This window comes from Neopelma chrysocephalum, unplaced genomic scaffold (genome assembly GCF_003984885.1).
Source record: "Neopelma chrysocephalum unplaced genomic scaffold, ASM398488v2 Primary Assembly neopelma1_65, whole genome shotgun sequence".
Classification (NCBI taxonomy): Eukaryota; Metazoa; Chordata; class Aves; order Passeriformes; family Pipridae; genus Neopelma; species Neopelma chrysocephalum.
Window position 1 is genome coordinate 7,336,961 of NW_020897722.1, and position 18,431 is coordinate 7,355,391.

Genomic DNA, 18,431 nt, shown 5'->3' on the forward strand with positions numbered 1-18,431 from the left:
GTATTCATTAAATTCCCCCTCAGTCCTTACCAGAGCTTTATTTAGAAATTTGCCAGGACTCCTGTTTCCTGTAACTTCACAGCTGCAGAGTTTACAATACCATTCACCACCAAGCAGACATTGCCTGCAGAAATGTCAGGGGATGCAAAACTATCTCAGAAAGATCTGGAAAGTGCTCAGCGTTCCCCAGAACAGAAACAGGTGTTACCACCAGGGAAAGGCTCCTGTCACAACATGGTTCAAAGAAATGGACTTTAGAACACTAATTGCAAATATTTAGAAGTCGATACAATACAGGCAGTGCAGTACCTTTGTTTGGGGAGGGAGCCTAAATTTCGGTGTTAAGAAGAGTCATTTTGTCCATGTTTTCCACCAGCAGTTCTACTACAATATTTACAGACAGATTTTTAAAACTCAGAACTCAGTCCACAGCTCCCTCAAAAACCTGACTCTAGAAGTCTGATGTTATCAACTGTGAGATAAAGGCAAAAATAGGTGTTTTGTCCACAGTAACTCTCTTGCACAGATGTGCTCTAGGCAACATCAGAAAATATGTCCCTTCTCCTGAGCTCGTCAAGACTCTGCATTTTCCACTGCTTGAAAGGAAATCCGATGCTGCATTTTTACCAGCACCATGGAGAAAAGAGACTAAGTCCTTGAGAGTTACAACTGAATGCATTTAAAGAAACTATCTTTCACCTCAAAGCCATACCTCTTTCCCCAAATAGGCACAATCTGATACAATTTGGAACCAGTATGTGGGATGTAATCAACAGGAGAAGCTGGAGAGAATTTGAATGCCAGTGACTCTTTTGGGTATGGAGGTAGAGTGTATTCCCCAAACACAGAACTCAGTGTTTTTGTTAAATATAGCCCTAAACTCTCGCTATGCTTGGAAGCATGTGTCAGCTTTATCTGCATTGACCAGGCTGTAATTTTACACCCTGTCAGGGATCCATAAAAACAGTCTTGACACAAACTAGGTCTGTTTAGCTCACTGAGAGCCTGTGCTTCTAGAAAACCCTGGGGCTGGAGTGAAATTCATGGTCTTTTTAAATTTTGTTCCTCTGCTTTCGCACCACGATCACACCACGAGTGTTGTGAGCAGCAGCACAAGCACAAGTTCTTGCTGCAGTATTATTCAGCTTTGCTCAGTATAAGCACAGTGGGAGAAACACACATGCTCCCTCGAGACTAGAGTTTTGGAAAAAAAGCATTGGAGGGTCCTAGAAAGATTTTTTACTTCACAATTTTGGTGGAATTTCCCACCAACAAGTGGGATCTATTAAGCCTTTTTTATTTTCTGTTGAATTCATTGTTATTAAGGAATTACACTAATAACAGCAGAAATAAAGAATATTCGAGTCATCATCCTTTAATTCTGAGCTTTCCAATACTGATGCCATTTTCTTTTAAATTAAATGTTCTGCCATCATCAGACAAACAAGTCTGTTATTCACTAAGTCTGCCTGGTTCTCTTAAGAATGTTGCTAAAACCATCATGGGGATTTTGGGTCAGCTGAGACACAGGATATCTGATCTAGCAATTCCTAACTGGAATTTCCTTACTAGCTGAAACAGTAGAGGACACGCTGAATTATCAAATTCATCAGACAACTTAAAAAGGTCCTAAATTAAGTGGTGGAGTTAAACATATTGATTTGCCTTTGCTAGGCTGGAGTGCAGGGAAACAAAGATCATTTTGAAAAGCATTCCTTGAGTCAAATTAATTTGATTCTAAATGAAGTTCACAATAATTTTTGTATGTTAAGCCTTTTTCACCCCTCACACCCTTCAAAATGATCAGAAAGGAAACTACATAGAAATCTTGTTTGTCGCTTTAATTGTGAACATTTCTCATCTATAATTCCATGTTTTTTTAATCTCTCCCATCTGCTCCGCATGTGTTCAGCGTTCCCTGGACACAAACTGAGAGTTTAGTAGCGCTATTTGCTCAGTTCTGAATTTCTTACATCAAGCCCATGTCATGCCAAGCAAGCAGGTTGGGATACTCAGTCTCACTCCTGCTGCTCATGGCAGGGCTGTAAATCTGTTGTAGGAACTGGGCTGCGGGCACCGCTCGCACTCGGAGGGATGGAAGATCCTTCAGGAAAACAAACAGCGGCTCTATTTCAATGGGGCTCACCCAGAATACTCCAAATAAGCAGGAAAAATCTCAGACTCTCCCCAGTCATGAGACAGTATCTCAAAACAGGTTTTGCTCTGTTGAGAAAGCTGAATTTCAGGCTGTTTTCCCCCTGAGAGGCACAGCTGAAAAATAGCTCTGCACTGCCCAGAGATAGTTGAGAGTGTCCCCAGTGCCACGGGCTCAAACTGGGCTTGCTGGGGAAGCTGAGATAACAAGGGCCAAAGCACCATGGCTTCACTCCCGAGTCAGCACTCCCAAATCCCACCTCCCTGGCAATATCCCTATACAGGGGATACTCCACAGAGTGCAGCCTCCAGGAGGTTTATGGATGTTCCCGTCATGGAAAGAGAGTTGCAGTATTTTAACCTCTAAAGATTGTACCTTCATTTTCCTTTTTACTGATTGGGTCTGTTTCTCTAACAGCAGTCTTGCTATTTTTGCCATTGTTGTTGTTTATGAAGCTTTCCTTGGAAAACTCTAGGGGATTGCTGAAGAACTGGCAGAATTAGGACACCAAGATACAGTGAAAGCGATGCCTGATTATCAGATCATGTTTTTCATTCTCCTAGTTTTAAAACTAGGTGAAATCCAAATCCACTCACTTGAAGGAAACCCTCCTTTTGGAAAGATGACCTGCTGACCATATCAGCAAAGAGAAGTTTCCATGATTTTGATTTGTTAATAATACTGAGCTGTCCATATAATCAGGGTCTAAACAGAAACATATTCTGCAAATAAAGGTGGTTACAGAAGATGTTCAGGCAAATGCCCCGGAGCAGCAGGTCACCCCAGTGCAGGGAGTCTCTCCCTCAGATCCATCAGAGCCATTGCCCAGAAACCTCTCTGAACTGGCTCTGTCAAGGATTAGGCTGATCATTTCAGGTGCTTGCACCCATAAAGGCACTGCCATAGTTGCTTATAGACATTTGAATTTAAGAGTGGTGTCCTTACATATCGATTTCAACAAGGCTTAAAACAACTTTCAAGCATTACTCCATGGATGCTTCTCTCTCTGTTTTGTAATATCTACATATTTAATAGAAAAATATGCTTGTTACCCAAATATTCATGAATGTTAAACCTTGTCACTTTGTACTTTTCTCCAAAGCATGACTGGAACTCTTCTACTCGTTCTAATAATGCACACATTTTAATTCCTATGCCAAAAAAAATTCCATCATTCATAACCAGAAGCATTCATAATTTAAATTACTGTCTCTGCTGTTGATGGCACCATCAATTACAAGGTTAGGTGATGGGCAAGATCTGCACTGATTAACATACATTTTTCAACGTGGCTGTTCAGAGAGGTTTTATATAACTGCAACTCTCAGGGAATAGCTGGGATTTGGTATTCTGAAATTACCTTGCCACGGTATTCTGAGATAACAGCCTTGGACCACTTCTTAGTAAAGGTTTCACATTTCATTTGATAATCAAGTTTCAGTAACATCACATTGTCCACAGAAGTCATTAACTTTCCCGAAAAAATTCTACATGCCCAATTTTGCCTAGAACTCCAGCTTGTACCGCCCAGCTCAGCATTGTGTAGGACACACAATGCACTTGCAAAATGGTCTTACTTTTCAAATTCAGCAAAGCACTTAAGCATTTATTCTGCTTAACACCTGCTTTCACCCACCTCTACTCAGAAAGGGACAAGCCAATGGGGAGAATTCAGGAATCAGCAAGACACCTTCTACCCTCGGTGTCTGGATTTTCAAATCTAGAGGACGCTATACGGTATATCCAAATACAAAAGTCAAAAAATAATAAGTCAAATCCTTCAAAAATTGTGAGATTGATTCAAGAATCTCAAGAGTTTTGTTCACCTACTTCTTGTCTCTGTACTAAAAGGCCACTCTGTGAGTTGTCTCAGACAATCAGAGGTGCAGTGGAGCTCCTCCCCGTGTACCTCGCCCTGTGTGAGCAGAGCTCAGGTTCAATTTCTTACCAGATCCAGGACATTTTCTGCTCTCCCAGCTAACCAGGCTCAGCCAGACCAGAATTCTTGTTCAGAAGGAGACAGGCCTCCTGCCTAGAAATTCACCTACCCTTTCCCTCCTAAAGTTTCCAGTGTAGTAAAATTCCTTTTTAAATGTATCTTTTTTAGCAAAGTGCAATCAGTGCTATAATTGAGTTCAGACTGAGGCCATCACAATTCAAGGAAAGACTGTTAAGTGAATTTATGACTAGAATGCAAGAAATTTAATTTTTTATTCAGAGCAACAGATTTGAAGTTATTTGCTTTACACCTGACTGCAGCAAGTTGGTAATAAAATCCATAATGAATATAATGTGGTTTGCCCATAAATGAAAAATAAGAACTCTCATTTTCTGTCTGGGTTGTTCTTGCTATACAATAAAGCTTGAAACCACTGGACTATCTGGACACTGATATCACTCAGGAGCTGCAGCACAAATGCAGCTCTGTACAGGAAGAACAATGCTTGCTTCTGTCTTTTCATCCCACTGATCCTTCAAATATTTGAACAGTGGAATCACTTCATTGATGCACCAATTGATTAAACCAGGCTTAGCTCTCCAATGCTCAACGGATTCCTCTTTGTAAAGACTTAATTCTTTCATATCCGATGCCGTTATGTCTCTAGGACCAATTTCCATATTCATTCACTTTTCCATAGTCCTCATTCTAATTATTGTCAGTGTTGTTGGCAACGCCTAATGAGGGCCGAAGGAATGTTCCTGAGTTCCTGAGTCCGGGTGCGTGCCCTGGAGACATGAACTCCACATTTGGACAACCCCCAAACACACATCAGCCCCTTATCACGCTCCAGTTTCCATAGAAAAGAAGCCCAAGCACAGGCTGGACTGGAGCAGGGACAAGTTCTGACCATTTCCTGATCTCAACAAATGCAGGAGCAGGGAATTAAGTCCCACCCCACCAGGCACCTGTAAATCAGTTTGGGTACGGGCTCTGTGCTCAGAAAAACCATCTCTCACAGTCAATTTATTGTCAGTTAGCATTTGAAAGCCATATATCCTTGGAATATATATTATCCCCTTGAAAAGCAGCTCTGCCAGAAGAATTGAAGGCCCTGCTTTATTCAGCAATATCAGCACTGGATGGTGACCCAATTCTTGCTTCATGCTCCTGCAATTGTCCAAGTGAAGGAATTGTCTGTGTTTCTGGTGTTTACTCCGTGTGATAGAGGCTGAAAAACATCTGAGTTCATTTCAAACACATCTATATTTGAGAGCCTGGTGCAAGTGAGGATTATTTATAGTGCTTATAACCCACAGTCATGGAGCAGGACTGCACTGGGCGACAAAGTGTAAACACACAGACTAAAGTTACAATTCCTGTAACAAGGATCCCCTTTAGGGATTTTACCACTCGGGAGTTGAAGACCATAGTTCAAGAACAGAATATAGTAGATCAAATATTGAACAGAAGTTCTGTTTTCAGCATATATTTTTCCTTCCAGCTTAGCTAGAGGAGGTTGTCTTGACAGAAGTAGCTTTATTTTCTACTCAAAAACCATTATTATCCTACACATACCTTGTTATTGGCACTTTTATTAGGGTATTTTCAAAAATAGTGAGCTTTCTGCTTCAGAATTGAAACAGGAATATTATTGATCCTCTAGGCTTTCTGACACTTGCTGTAAGTAATTTTAAAACTAGGGAGAGAGTTATTTGGAGGTTGAAGTATCTTGTCTGTTTATGAATGATTGTATCATATTTAACAGACCTGGGTATCTATCATTTCAGAAATCAGTCTATGAGAACTTCTTTCTTCAAAAAAAAAGTCTTTTTTTTTTGCATCAATGAATGGACATTTTTAGAAATGGAACTGAACTGGAAAGGTTGAATTCAGGACCAAAAGTTTCAAGCTACAGGTTGAGAATTCACATAGAATTTATATCTGGACCATATTCCTTTCAAATTTAAGAATCATGATTAAAACTTCCTCTTGCAAATTTCATATATGCAGAACCAGAAATTGTAAACAATCCAGTTGGCTTAAAAGTTATTCTTTACACATGTAAGAAAAATATGACTGGAGGTGTTTCGTGCATTTACACTTTAATGGGCATTTAAAGCTGAAAAGTTACATCATAAATTTTCAGAATCCCTGAAAATCTACATCAGAGGTTGGACCCACGTCACACTAGAATGAGAGCTGGTGAAAACTAAATTACTTGAATGACTTGAATGATTCATTCAAGTTTGCAAAAATAAACCAGATGTTATTTGGTGTATTTCCCATGTACAGCCTCCTCCCTCCACAGCAACTGTTTTGGCATTTTTTCTTTTTTCAGCATTCTGTGGAGGCTACATACGAGGTATCTACAGACAGGAGATTAAGTAATTTAATTCTAGAAGTACTGACAAAGATTTCCAGATCACTCCAAGAGCTACATTCCTCAAATGACTGGAGCATGATGCATTCATACAATTACACTAAATTACATTCATACTATTTCTTTCATCTCATATATTCCCAAAGCAAATTACAAGCTGAATGAATATTCCACTTTCTCTATTCACATGTCATTTGACAATAGGTTAAACACATTATGTAAGGTGATTCCTGTTCCTTGACTCGTGACTATGGATACCCCTATCAGGAGCATTCATCTCATTCATCTGAAAATTATCAGGCATATACAAGGTCACACTTATTTAAATTAAAGCAGGCACTCACAACTGTTAGCTGCACTTTTGTTATTCCATTGCACACATAATTTACATCAACACTCAAAGAAGAATGACAAGAATAGATTATAGAACAATCCCAGAACTTATGACGATCTAAAATACAGCTTTTCAACCTGGAGAGGTAACTTCAAGTGTCAGAAGAATTAAGATTGAAAATGGGAAGAATAAAACAAGACCATGCCTGCAAAAGGCAACGAGCCTTGAGCAATGGGAAATGCCAAATCCCAGGGTTTAAAACTGCTTTTAGTGGTAACCTGATGGTCCAAGAGGGATATTTTCTCTTTACTTTTTCATACTTCCCTTCCAATAACTTGGAAAGTTATTAACAGTATTTGATTTAAGAAAGTAAAAGTGACCAGACAGATGTTTTTGCAATCTCTAATGCAGGGCTTGTAAAGAAAATGGTGATTGGAGGCTGGTTGTAAATAGTTACATGATCCCTGTGCATTTCATCAGTGCACATATTCTGGATCTCTAGTGCCTCCAATCTCACTGCAAAAGGGACTCCAAAATTTGCTGGAGTCTGAATACAGCTCAACAGACTAGAGCCATAAATTATTTGACACACATGCTTTATCCTTAAAACCTCAGGGCACAAAGGAATCACCTCGCTGAAGCCTCTTAGAAAACAAAGCACACTTTTACAGACTGCATCCTTATGTGCTTCACATACTAAAGTTCAAACTAATGGCAACAGTCCACAGGCATTAAGGGAAATAACAGCAATCAATGCTATTTTTAAAGGGAAGAGTGGGGGCGAGGGGTTAACATATGTGGAATTAGCTCTGGGCAAAATGAGAAGCCATTGCATCTAAAATCAAATGCATTCTCTGAAACAGACACCAGAGACCAAATTCCCGTGCAGACTCCTGCAGTCCAAGAGTTTCAGCAGAATTTGGCCTTCCTCTTAACTTAGCTTCATTAGGTCATATCGTGCCATCGGTTTTTGTGTTGGATGCTCCACGTCCTGCACATCAGTTGTTGGCACTATGTGGACAATTTCCCAAACTGGAGGGGGAGAAAAGGGTGGTGTGTGTAAAAGGGAGGGGAATTTTTTTCCCATTTGGAATAATTTCTTAGAAGAGTTTGAGGGGGGAAGGTGATATTTGTATCCCTTCTACCAGATGTCACCAGTGACAACAAGAGCCAGTATTAAATATCTATCCATCAAATTCTTCTTGGAATTTTTCAGCGTCAGCTGGTGAAGAACCCATTCAGAAAATGGGGAAAGCTGAAATCTTCCACAGCCATTCTCAACCAATGACTCTTCCCTGAATAAGAATTATCGGTGTCTGAAACTTTTTCACAGAGGACATACATGCACAATTTGTAAAAAGAAAAAAACTCGTAGCAATCACTTTTTTTATGTTTGTAAATGAAATAACAGCTCCTCCACACACAGAATCATTTTCACTGGTCTTTTGTCACTTTTTCATCACCTGCCTCAGTGTTGGATGCACTAAGGTCTCATAGGTACCCCCCATTTGCCACTTTGCTGTCTGACCGTTTGATTTATTAGTGGTTGGCTTCAGTGACTGGCTGGGTTTGCCTTCCATCTTAGGGGGAAGTGCTTTGGAAAAAAGATGCCTTGTCTCTGACATTGAGACAGTCCCTGCACTGTCACCTCTTCCTGTGCCACCACCTCAAGCTGTGATGCCAATTGCACTGTCATCCCTCGCCACCCCTCAGTCCTGGCCATAATGATCCCTTGTGCTGACACCCATATGACTTGTCTTTCACTGTTCTGCTGCCTGGAGACACAAGTGAGATCCAAGCTGACAGGCTCCTCACTCAGTTAAGCTACAACATTCATGGAAGGAAATTGAGATGACCAAAATATTTCTATGAAAAAGGCAACTGCAGGAAGGGACTTTTGGAAACAGCAACTGCCAAAAAAATTAAAAAAAAATAGAGATTGAAGGCAGGCTGACAAAGTACAAAGAAACTCTTCACATATTGTGCAGTGATGTTGCTATCAAAATTTTTCTCTGTATTCTGAAAGCAAAGATCTTTCATGTAGAGCTCAGGGACTTTTGTCTCTGAGACAGCTGGGTAGATGACAACCCCTCTGCTTCACACATACCCAACTAAACAGGTTGTCAGAACCTTGCAGAATTGTAAGAGTTTCTCTGGAAACAGATGAAAAACCCTCCCCCAACCAACTGTTCCGATGGATCGACATAATATTATTTTACCTCCTGTAGCAACAAAGTGACTGTATGATATTTTTTCAAAACACCAGATCAGACATTCTGGGATATCAAGAAGGCTATCAACAAGGCTATCATTTCCCTAAATGGTTTGCTACACAAACAATACTTAAACAGGATACTTTTAATTTTTTTTTGTTTAGAGCTCTAACAATGAAACTCTATCACACAGATAAGATAAGATAAAATAAGATAACTGTGGTAGTTTGGTCTAGGTCTTCCTTGGTGACCAGTTTGTAACCAAGGAAGTGCCCAGATTTACCCGGTATTCCCTACGATTTTTATGTAAGTCGGGGTATAAGAAGAAGGGAGGAAAGGCCTTTGCCCTCTTTCCTTCCAGCAGCTTTGGAGGTGCAGGTTCCCTGCTGTTGAGTCTGTCGGCTTGGAGAGTGAGGCCTGGTAAGGCCTTGTTGACCTTGGGAGGCGGAGGTTGCCGGCAGTCGCTCCAGCAGGACGCTCCCTTGTCCCAAGGAGAGTAGTAAGATATTCTTTGCTAATTCTTTTAGTTGATAGACCTTGGGCTATTGATCGGGATATATATATATTTTATTTTGGTTTTGTTCTTCCCTTCCCCTTTCCCTTTCCCTTTTCCTTGTGAAATTGTATATATATTTCAACTGTACATAACTGTAATATAAGTGTAAATATATTTATATATATTGCTTTAGCTGTCTCTCTCGTTTCGGTTTTCTCGGTTGTTTTTTTTTTTTCTGTCCTCTCCCTTGGTTTGGGGTGAGAGTGGGGGAACTTCTTGTGGTAAGGTGTGGAGACTTGGCAGGGAGCCAGCTCCAAACCATATCAATAAAACGTCATCATATTTAAACATTCATTAAAGTCATCTCTTCAGAAGTTACTGTGCTTCATTTCATCTGACTCCTCAGATCAAGCGTATCAGATAGTGGGGGGGTTTCTTGCCCTACATCATACAGAGAAGTTGGTGATTTCTGCTTAAATCAGAAGAAATTTAACATGACTCTTCTTTTTGTCTATCTGGCCACTTATCTTGTTTCATTTGCAAATATCATATGTATTCTCTTGAGATAAAAATAGTGCAAGATGATTAGTTAGGCAAGTTCATTTGACACCATTCCCCCTTCGTGACGCTGAAATCTAAAATCTGTATATGGTATACAACTTAAAGTATATATATGCAAGTCCAGCTCTGCTGGAGACACACAGCAAGTACCTTCCTCCCAATCTGACTGCTTCCTTATCCAGCCGAGACCACAAAGGTAAGCTGATTAGATCCTCTGCTTTCAGAAAAAGAAATACAAAAGCAAATGCTCCCTAAATGGAAAGTGCCTGTGCAATTAAAATACCTGTTCTTATCTCAGCTTCCAGTCTGTTGTATCTTTACAAGCTAACATAGAATAGAATCAGCATTTGGATCACAGGATGGAACAAGGATGGAACAAGGAACAAGGATGGAACATTTTTACAATGTTCATTGTAAAAAATGCTGCAATTTTTAGACTTCAACTTTTTTCTGTTTTTAATTCGGTCAGCAGGGAGATTTAGGTGAATGGCTGAGCTCCAAACTATCTTGTCTAGTGCTGAGAGGAGGAATTTTGCACAAGAAGCAATTGGGACAAAATGATTGCTAGTAAAACAAAAGTAACTCAGCTGCCTGAGGTGGAGAAGTAGCCACTGCCATCAGTGGGAATTTGTCCTATTGCTTCCTTACACTTTCTGAGATATTCAGAAAGGGACTAAAACGATTGACATTTCCCTCTGCTGCAAACCAACAGGTACAGATGCAGCCATTTCATATTTTAGGCAAAGTTTAAACCTGCGTGTAGATCTCAAACCAGTGCACAGACTATAAACAGGTTCCAGGAGTGGATTCCTTCTCATGAAAATGGTGCTTTCTGTGCTTGGACAGGAAGAACGATGTTGTTGAAGACCAGTTAGGGATTAATGAAACGATATTTGTGTTCTCTTGTGGCTTTCAAGAATAACTTTTCTATGCCTTAGTTCCCCTTCTTTCATTAATATGAATTATCAGTAATGTTACAAGTTTTAAATTGTAACCAGTCTGCACTGGTAGGAGCAGTTTACCAAACTGTAAATTCATCAATGTTATGTTCACACTAAAAAACTTATTAGAAATTCATAAAAAACTTATTAGAAATTCAGGCATTATAGCATTCTGTTAAGTGATCTGTATTACACTGGCAAACTACTGCAGCTGTTGGTGGCTGAGGGGGACAAAGGGTATCTCTTCTCAAATGAAATGCTGCTGTATCAGAAGAAAACACCTCCTCCACTCTACTAAGAATGAATATTAAGTCTCAATACTGCTGTTCTAAACACAGCAATATATACTGAAGTGCAAAATCTGGATAAAAATCTAGTTTTTTATTGTCACATAGAATGCAAAAAATAAAACAACCACACAATATACTTTGAAACTTTTTTATGAAGCTCTCATGAAATGTAGCCTTTCAGTGGCACAGCAGCCCAGCAACACAGTCATTGTTGTAACTAAACAGAGGAGGAACCTATTCTCCAAATTTACACTTCCTTGAAATGAGTAAAATTACTATTACTAATTCTACACTAATATTTTCATTCTCTGTAAAGATCTCTAAATCTATTGATAATAATACTAGGGTTTTTTAAAATTCCAATTACGCTTATTCCAGATATAGTTCTCGGGGACATTCCGAGCCTTATCTTTTATGTGTGCTGTAAATATCTGCTGGTTTTATTTGAGTAATAATCCACCTCCAGGAAAACCCACACAGAAGTCATGAAGTTTTGTGGTGCTAGACACCTTTGATTCTCTCTCCCAGCACAGCACAGGCAGCAGATCCTCCCGAAGCCCCACGCTTCGCAGGCAGAATTCCTCCCTCATTACCCAGCTTTCAGTGGAAGCACCTGCTCAGACATCTGTTCATCTGCCACGCTGTGCTCCACTTACCAGGGGATGAATAATGTCTCCCCTATCACATACTGTCACAGCAGCAACTTCAAATAGAGTCATGAAAGAGGTACAGAAGTCATTTTAATGACTAAGTAGCTCACATTTAATTTATTTTACAGTTCAACAATGGCCATCACTGACATCCTTTCTGCTAAAGATATTGAATCTGCTCTCTCCAGCTGCCAGGGTAAGGAATGGTCGCTCTGCAGACAGAAGATGCATACCATTTTTATGTCTTAAGATGACATGCCTATCATTTTCCCCTTAGATTCCTTCCCTGTGAGATCTCTTTCTAAGCTACATTACAGTATAGCCCCTTAAATTCAGAAAATCTCACAAGTGGTGAGCAGCAATTAAAAGGGCCACAGTTTCAGATAGAGCTGGCTTAACTCTGTCAATGTTTAAACCTGTTAAACACTTATATTTAAATAGTCAGCTTTTTCCTTCACAATTTAAAAAAAAAGCCTTAGCTTGCAGAATCAAAGTGTCATTTGTGAAACAATGACCAGCCTCAGTCCTCTTGAGAACTGCTCAGCAAGATCAAGCCCATTTTCCAAATATTCAAAGATCTGATTTGTCTGTGAATTACTTACTTTTCTACCAAATTCTTCACCTAAGTAGGGACTCAGTGAAAAGCAGGGAAGAATTACAGGAGTTGCTTCGTAGGGCACAGTAGCACCCTCTAAATATTTATTATTAATTGCATGTGACACTTTGCATAAATCCTGATTTAGCAGAATGTGCGCTGTAGCAGAAAATTTCAAACTGGTCGAAAGGATATGTGACCACAGGCACAGGGTGATTAGAAAGGGAAATTATCCACTGTATCTGCTCTTTTGCTACATCAGGGAAGAAGAGAAAGAGAAGCAGGCTGGTGCTTAAGAAAAGACATACATATTCAAAAGGAATACATACAATAGTAGAAACTTCAAGAGAAAATACTTAATGAATTCTGTTTCTTCCAGCTGATGATTCCTTCAACTACAAGTCTTTCTTCTCTATGGTTGGTTTATCCAGCAAAACTCCTGATCAGATAAAGAAAGTTTTTGGAATCCTTGATCAGGACAAGAGTGGTTTCATTGAAGAAGAGGAGCTGCAGTAAGTACTGTTCAGCTGCTCTATTTCTTTAAGCAATGTAAACCTTTGAACATGCCTGGTGTCCTAGAAGAAACTTGTTCTTTCAAAAATAAAACACAATTCCTTATCTTTCCTTGAATCTGTGTGGGTTTCCTCAGATAATAAGAGCAGGCATTACCTTATGGGACATTTCAGAGAATAAAACTCCAGCACAGCACTCTCCCCTGTCCTGTTTCAGGCTGTTCCTGAAGAATTTCTCCTCGAGTGCCAGAGCCCTCACCTCGGCAGAGACCAAGGCTTTTCTGGCTGCAGGTGACTCTGATGGGGATGGCAAAATTGGAGTGGAAGGTAAGATTTCTGGAAGCTTGATAAAGTTTGTGGTTTACTATGCACACATTTCAGGTTGCATTTAAACTGTGGCATGAAGAATACATCTGAATACTTTGGCCTCATAATTCTGCCACAGGTTTTATATGAGCAAATACTCCTTTATTTTCATTGCTTTGTTCCCATTCGGTCTCTGTTGCACCAACAGCATATTTAGGTCCTGTGTAGAGTCTGGTCTTTCCAACCCATAATAAGAGCTTTGGGGTTAATCCTGCCGTGTGTCTGATCCACAAACTAAATGTGCCAGATCCTTAAAACTTCCTCAACACCTAAACATCTCCAAATTTCCATTTCTGCACTTCTGGCAATCTGACACTTTCATTTTTAAACACACTTCCACCTACAGAAACGTATTCCTTCATCTACCGCTATCAAACAGTGCCAGTATTACTGAGTGGTTAATTCACTAATGTGAATAAGACTGGTGTTGTTTCTCAAGGCTGCAACTGCTGCAATGCAGCACAGGATTTTGTGCTGGAGAGTCATCTGCTAAGTGCACATTTCACCAGGCAGTCCTCCTAGGAGAAACTAAACCAAATTCCTGGAGAAAACCTCACAGGGATGATGTGAACTAGTCAGGATATTTCTTTTAGAAATTGCAGCTCAGGAAAATAGGACATTATGCATCATATATTAGAGATGAAGTCACTGAAAACAGGGCTGTCTCAGCTGAACTAGGACAGGTGGCAATAACTCCAACAGACACACGTGCTAATCTTAGCCAGAGTTTGGGAGGAGAGAGAGATACACTGTTGGAGGAATTTGCTTTAGCAGCAGCTTTTGCAGTTCTGTTTATGAGCCCCAAATAGGGCATTGTATTATGCAGATCTTAGCCCTTAACCATTGAATCTCCCATCTGAAATTACATCGCTACTGATGTTTTTTCTTTGGAATAACAAAACAAAACAAAAAAATCCCTCTCACTGAGAGCTACAGGCTCTGCTTCCTTGGCTATTATCAGAGTTTGTAATGGGGTAAAAATAGTTTACCTATAACTCAGGATTTCCCACAAATATGAATTTACAGACACACTCCTCCTCTCTGCACTTACTCTTTTTAAGGAGTGAAAAATCTGTTACACCCCCGGAATCTCAGTTTAGCAGTAGCTTGTGCAGTGTTATAATAACTTTGGGAGCCCTCCATGCTTAGGAGTTTAAGTCATTTTTATCTATCTTTTTAAAGATGTCAAAAAACACTGTCATCTAGTTTTATTCCCTGCCTTCTCATTTTCTTCCTTGACAGAATTCCAGTCTCTGGTGAAGGCATAAACAGCATTAGACCAAAGGCAACCTTGGACTGACTCTTCCAATTACCTCGTCCAACAAGCACTTCGCACTCAGCATGTGTTTGTACATTTTTATATTGTTTCAGGCATTAACAGTTCCCCACACACGAAATTCCCACCCCGGATCACTGAGAAATCTTGCAATGTTTTGGTCACATGGTATTGCTACATTTCCACTGTAATGAAGGCACTTTGTGATTTTCAAGCACTGATAATGTTGAAATTGTGGCTGGAAGAGGGGAGAAAAAAATTAAAAAACCAACCAAACAAAAAGAACTTTTTGGGGGCGGCAAAGCTGCTTTTTAAAATTTTGTTTAGGTTCTCCATCCTCATATTTCAGCATGCTGACTCGCCAGATGCAGTTTGGATCATCTTAAACAATATGATATCTTCTAAGGCTTAATTGTACTGATTTCATTGAGGTTTATTTCTGCTTAATTCTCTGGTCCTTGAGGAAAAGCACTGCTAACAAGATGGCTAAAAATAATTTAGTCCCAACCCTGAGAATATGAGAAAAAAATTTAAGAGGAGTTGACACATAGCTCAAAGCACAGAATAAGGTTGTGGGTAATTTTACAAAATAAAGTACTAGGTTACAGCACGTATCCTCACAAAGTGTTTATGGCCTAAAATGTAACTCTCCCTTAAGAAGATTTATCTCTCATGAAATCTAAGGCAGCTGTGAGATAGAGGAGAAGGGTCTAATCCCAGTCTGACACTGTCACAAGTCACAGTCCCCTGACAACCTGGGCCACGGGCCTGGAGGGTTTTCCATGAATCATGACCATGTTGCTTATTGTCTCTCAATACGTACAAAACAATAATCCTTTGCCACATCCGTGAATTTCTGTGTTTCCTACAGATGAAACAACAGCCAGTCTTGCTGCTTGATTCCCTTGAAGCCCTGTTACATTGCTAAATAATGGCTATTACTCAATTCTTTCATTTATTATGTGAATAATCATCTATATATTCCATAACATTAGCAACTTTCTTCAGTCTGAAAACTACTAAGAACCAGCCTTCCCTTTGACAAGTGTCTTAGAGGATTTAGAGCTGGTTCCAGCACTGTCTTCATTAATGGGCCAAGTAAATAAGATTTGTGGTTAAATGCAGAGCTCAGCAGAGTGAGTGGATGTTGGGCATTTCTGGCTGAGTGTGTTGGAAATTTTCCCCCCAACATTTCTGTGTCTCCTTCCCCATCTCCCATGATGTGGTTCCAGCTCACAGGCTGACTGTCATTTTAACACTCCCCGCTGAAGCTGAACGATAATTATAATTTGGCAGCTGTTTTGAAGAAGAGCAGAAACAAAGCCTTCTGGAACTTTTATGTAACATCCAGTGTTAACATTTCCATGAATTGCAAGATGATTATGTGAGGCAAGTACAGCTCCCTCATACCCAGGCATGTAGGAGAGCTGGTCGACAGATTTAAGATGGCTAATGCAAAAGAGGAATTCCAGCAATCAGACTCACTGAAGCCTTGGCAGAATTGTAATGAACATAAATCCTAATTCTATCCCAACTGCCTTTGATGTTAAATCTGGGCTTAAATTATAGCTGCTGTTAATTGCAGCACAGAAATATTTTGCATAATGATGAGACTCTGTTGGTTCCTTTCACCTTATTCATTTCCCTGCTGAAGAAAAAAACCCCAAGCAATCCAGCCCTGCAGCAATATCCAGCTGTAAGACATACACTGGCTCCTCACACAGCTGATCTCCCAACTATCCTGTCACTGGCTCACAAGCAGGCAGCACACCCAGTACAATAAGTGACAGACCTGATGCTGCATTCCTTTTGCCTCTGAGAGTCTCACGTGGAATGCAAGAAATGCAACACTGCACAGTGGCCCATCCTGTATTTCAGAGATGCTGAACAACTGCACATCCCTGCCTTCTGCTGCCCCAGGGGAATGAGGTGTTCCTGGGAATCAGGCACTCCTGTATGTGCTTGTAACTTCACTACGCTTCCAAGAAAATCCACTCTTCTGAAACACAAACCTGTGGCAAGAAGATGTGTTTGAAATCTTACTAAAACCATCCAGCCATTTCATTAGCAGGAATTACAATAAAACTCCAAAAAGTCCCCAATTTCTAAAAAATCCCTAGACTGTTCAGCAAAAACACCACCTGCTCTCTATTAAGGATTCTGTTGGCACTGGGATCCACATTTTAACCAAGCTAGAAGAGAGTATTTTTCAACTAAAGGAAACAAATTCAAAGAACGTAAAGTTTTCTGGGAAGGTTCATTTCAATTAGTTTCATTTCAGCCGGTGACAGCCTTCAGTTTTCCTAGGGAAGAGCATGGAGTGTTCTCTGAACTTGTGCTCGAGAAACACTTCTATTGCAGGATGTCTCTGTGAATGTCATCTGAAGGAGCAAAGAGACACGTGGTGGTATCACAAAGTCACCACAACTGATGTACAGAATCAGAGAGTAATTCCTGCTGCAAAGGTTCTCTGGAGGTCTCTGGTCCCAGGCCACCACAGGGCAGATTGCTCAAGTTGAGTTTGAGTATCTTCCAGGATGGAGGTTCCACAACTATTCTGGGCAATCTGATAAGTTAGGATTAAGCCCTCTGATCAAGCTTTTTTGAATGACTTACACAAACAAAACACTGCTGAGTACAGAGTTAAATACCAAAATTCTGTTAGAAATTGTTTATTCTACATCAAATCAGAAAGGATCCATCAACCCCCTGTATTTTCACACTGATTTTCACACCTGTTCTCAGGTTTAGAGTAAAACCATTCTACTCAGTATAATACTCTGTATAATACTGCTTCATAATTCCCAGGATAAAGGAAATGTTGTTCATGTGTTTTACCTTTACTTAAGACAACTAAAGAGCAACCCCAAATGTGAGTGGCAGATCTGAGTTCCACTAAGCCCAAAGACTGTCAGTCCTCAAACACCTCAATCCCCTGATCACCCTGTAGGGTTGTATTTCTAATCCTCCCTATATTTCTCATTAAATAAAGATGTACTATGACCTCTTTAAGGGAAACAAAACACAAACCTCTTTAAAAAAAGGATATAGAGGGCCAGGGTCACTATCCCTAACCCACCCTAGTGCTTTAGCCACTGAATCCATCATCTCTCTTAAACCAAAATCTTGGGTTGTCTCGAAAAAGGAGCAGAACCTTGCATAAGATAAAATCTCCTGTATTTAGTGGAAGCTGGCTGCCTCCTAACTTTGTGTTCCTTTGGAAATCCCAACCTAGAGCCACTTGTAAACTTCAGATTCGATTTCAGCTCTCCAACTGTTCAAAATCTCACGGTCATCTTCTAACAAGTACGAGAGCACAGAAAGGGCAAGGGGATGTCAGAACATTCATTGCACACATAGACTGGTAAAGTTTCTTCTCCAAGTTAGCAGCCAGCCCATGTGGAAAATCTTTGATGCAGCATCATCAGAGGCGCCTGGAGCTCTTTGCACAAACAGTGTGGGCAGAGGGGGCCAAGGCTGGATTAATTTCCTGGAATTGGTTACTGAAATAGATACATCTTGATTAAATCCCCGAACAGACACGTACCTAACATTTTCATGTTTAATTTTTCATGTATTTAAAAACATTTTAATGAGTGGATACCGTGGAATATGAACTGTTCGCATTTTATCAAGCCTAATTTCCATGTTACTTTTGCTTGCAAGCACAGAAAGATACCATTCCATTGGTATGGACTGTCTGGTACACTCACTGCACTG

The 18,431-nt window shown here is 40.1% G+C and overlaps 1 protein-coding gene across 1 annotated transcript; it reads left to right on the plus strand.

Annotated features, from left to right (window-relative positions):
- The first annotated feature begins 10,179 nt into the window (after positions 1-10,179).
- LOC113967643 (parvalbumin, thymic) lies at positions 10,180-15,123 on the plus strand. Its single transcript, XM_027683399.1, has 5 exons — positions 10,180-10,277; positions 12,091-12,158; positions 12,937-13,069; positions 13,287-13,396; positions 14,678-15,123. Exons 2-5 carry the CDS (start codon positions 12,098-12,100, stop codon positions 14,701-14,703), a joined length of 330 nt encoding a protein of 109 aa, XP_027539200.1. The 5' UTR covers positions 10,180-10,277; positions 12,091-12,097; the 3' UTR covers positions 14,704-15,123.
- Positions 15,124-18,431: the final 3,308 nt, after the last annotated feature.

Excerpts from the sequence above, each read along its gene's own strand:
- LOC113967643 (XM_027683399.1), top strand. The coding sequence starts at position 12,098 with ATGGCCATCACTGACATCCTTTCTGCTAAAGATATTGAATCTGCTCTC. Across the intron at positions 13,070-13,286 it reads ATTGAAGAAGAGGAGCTGCA|GCTGTTCCTGAAGAATTTCT; the intron begins GTAAGTACTGTT and ends GTCCTGTTTCAG. Across the intron at positions 13,397-14,677 it reads TGGCAAAATTGGAGTGGAAG|AATTCCAGTCTCTGGTGAAG; the intron begins GTAAGATTTCTG and ends CTTCCTTGACAG.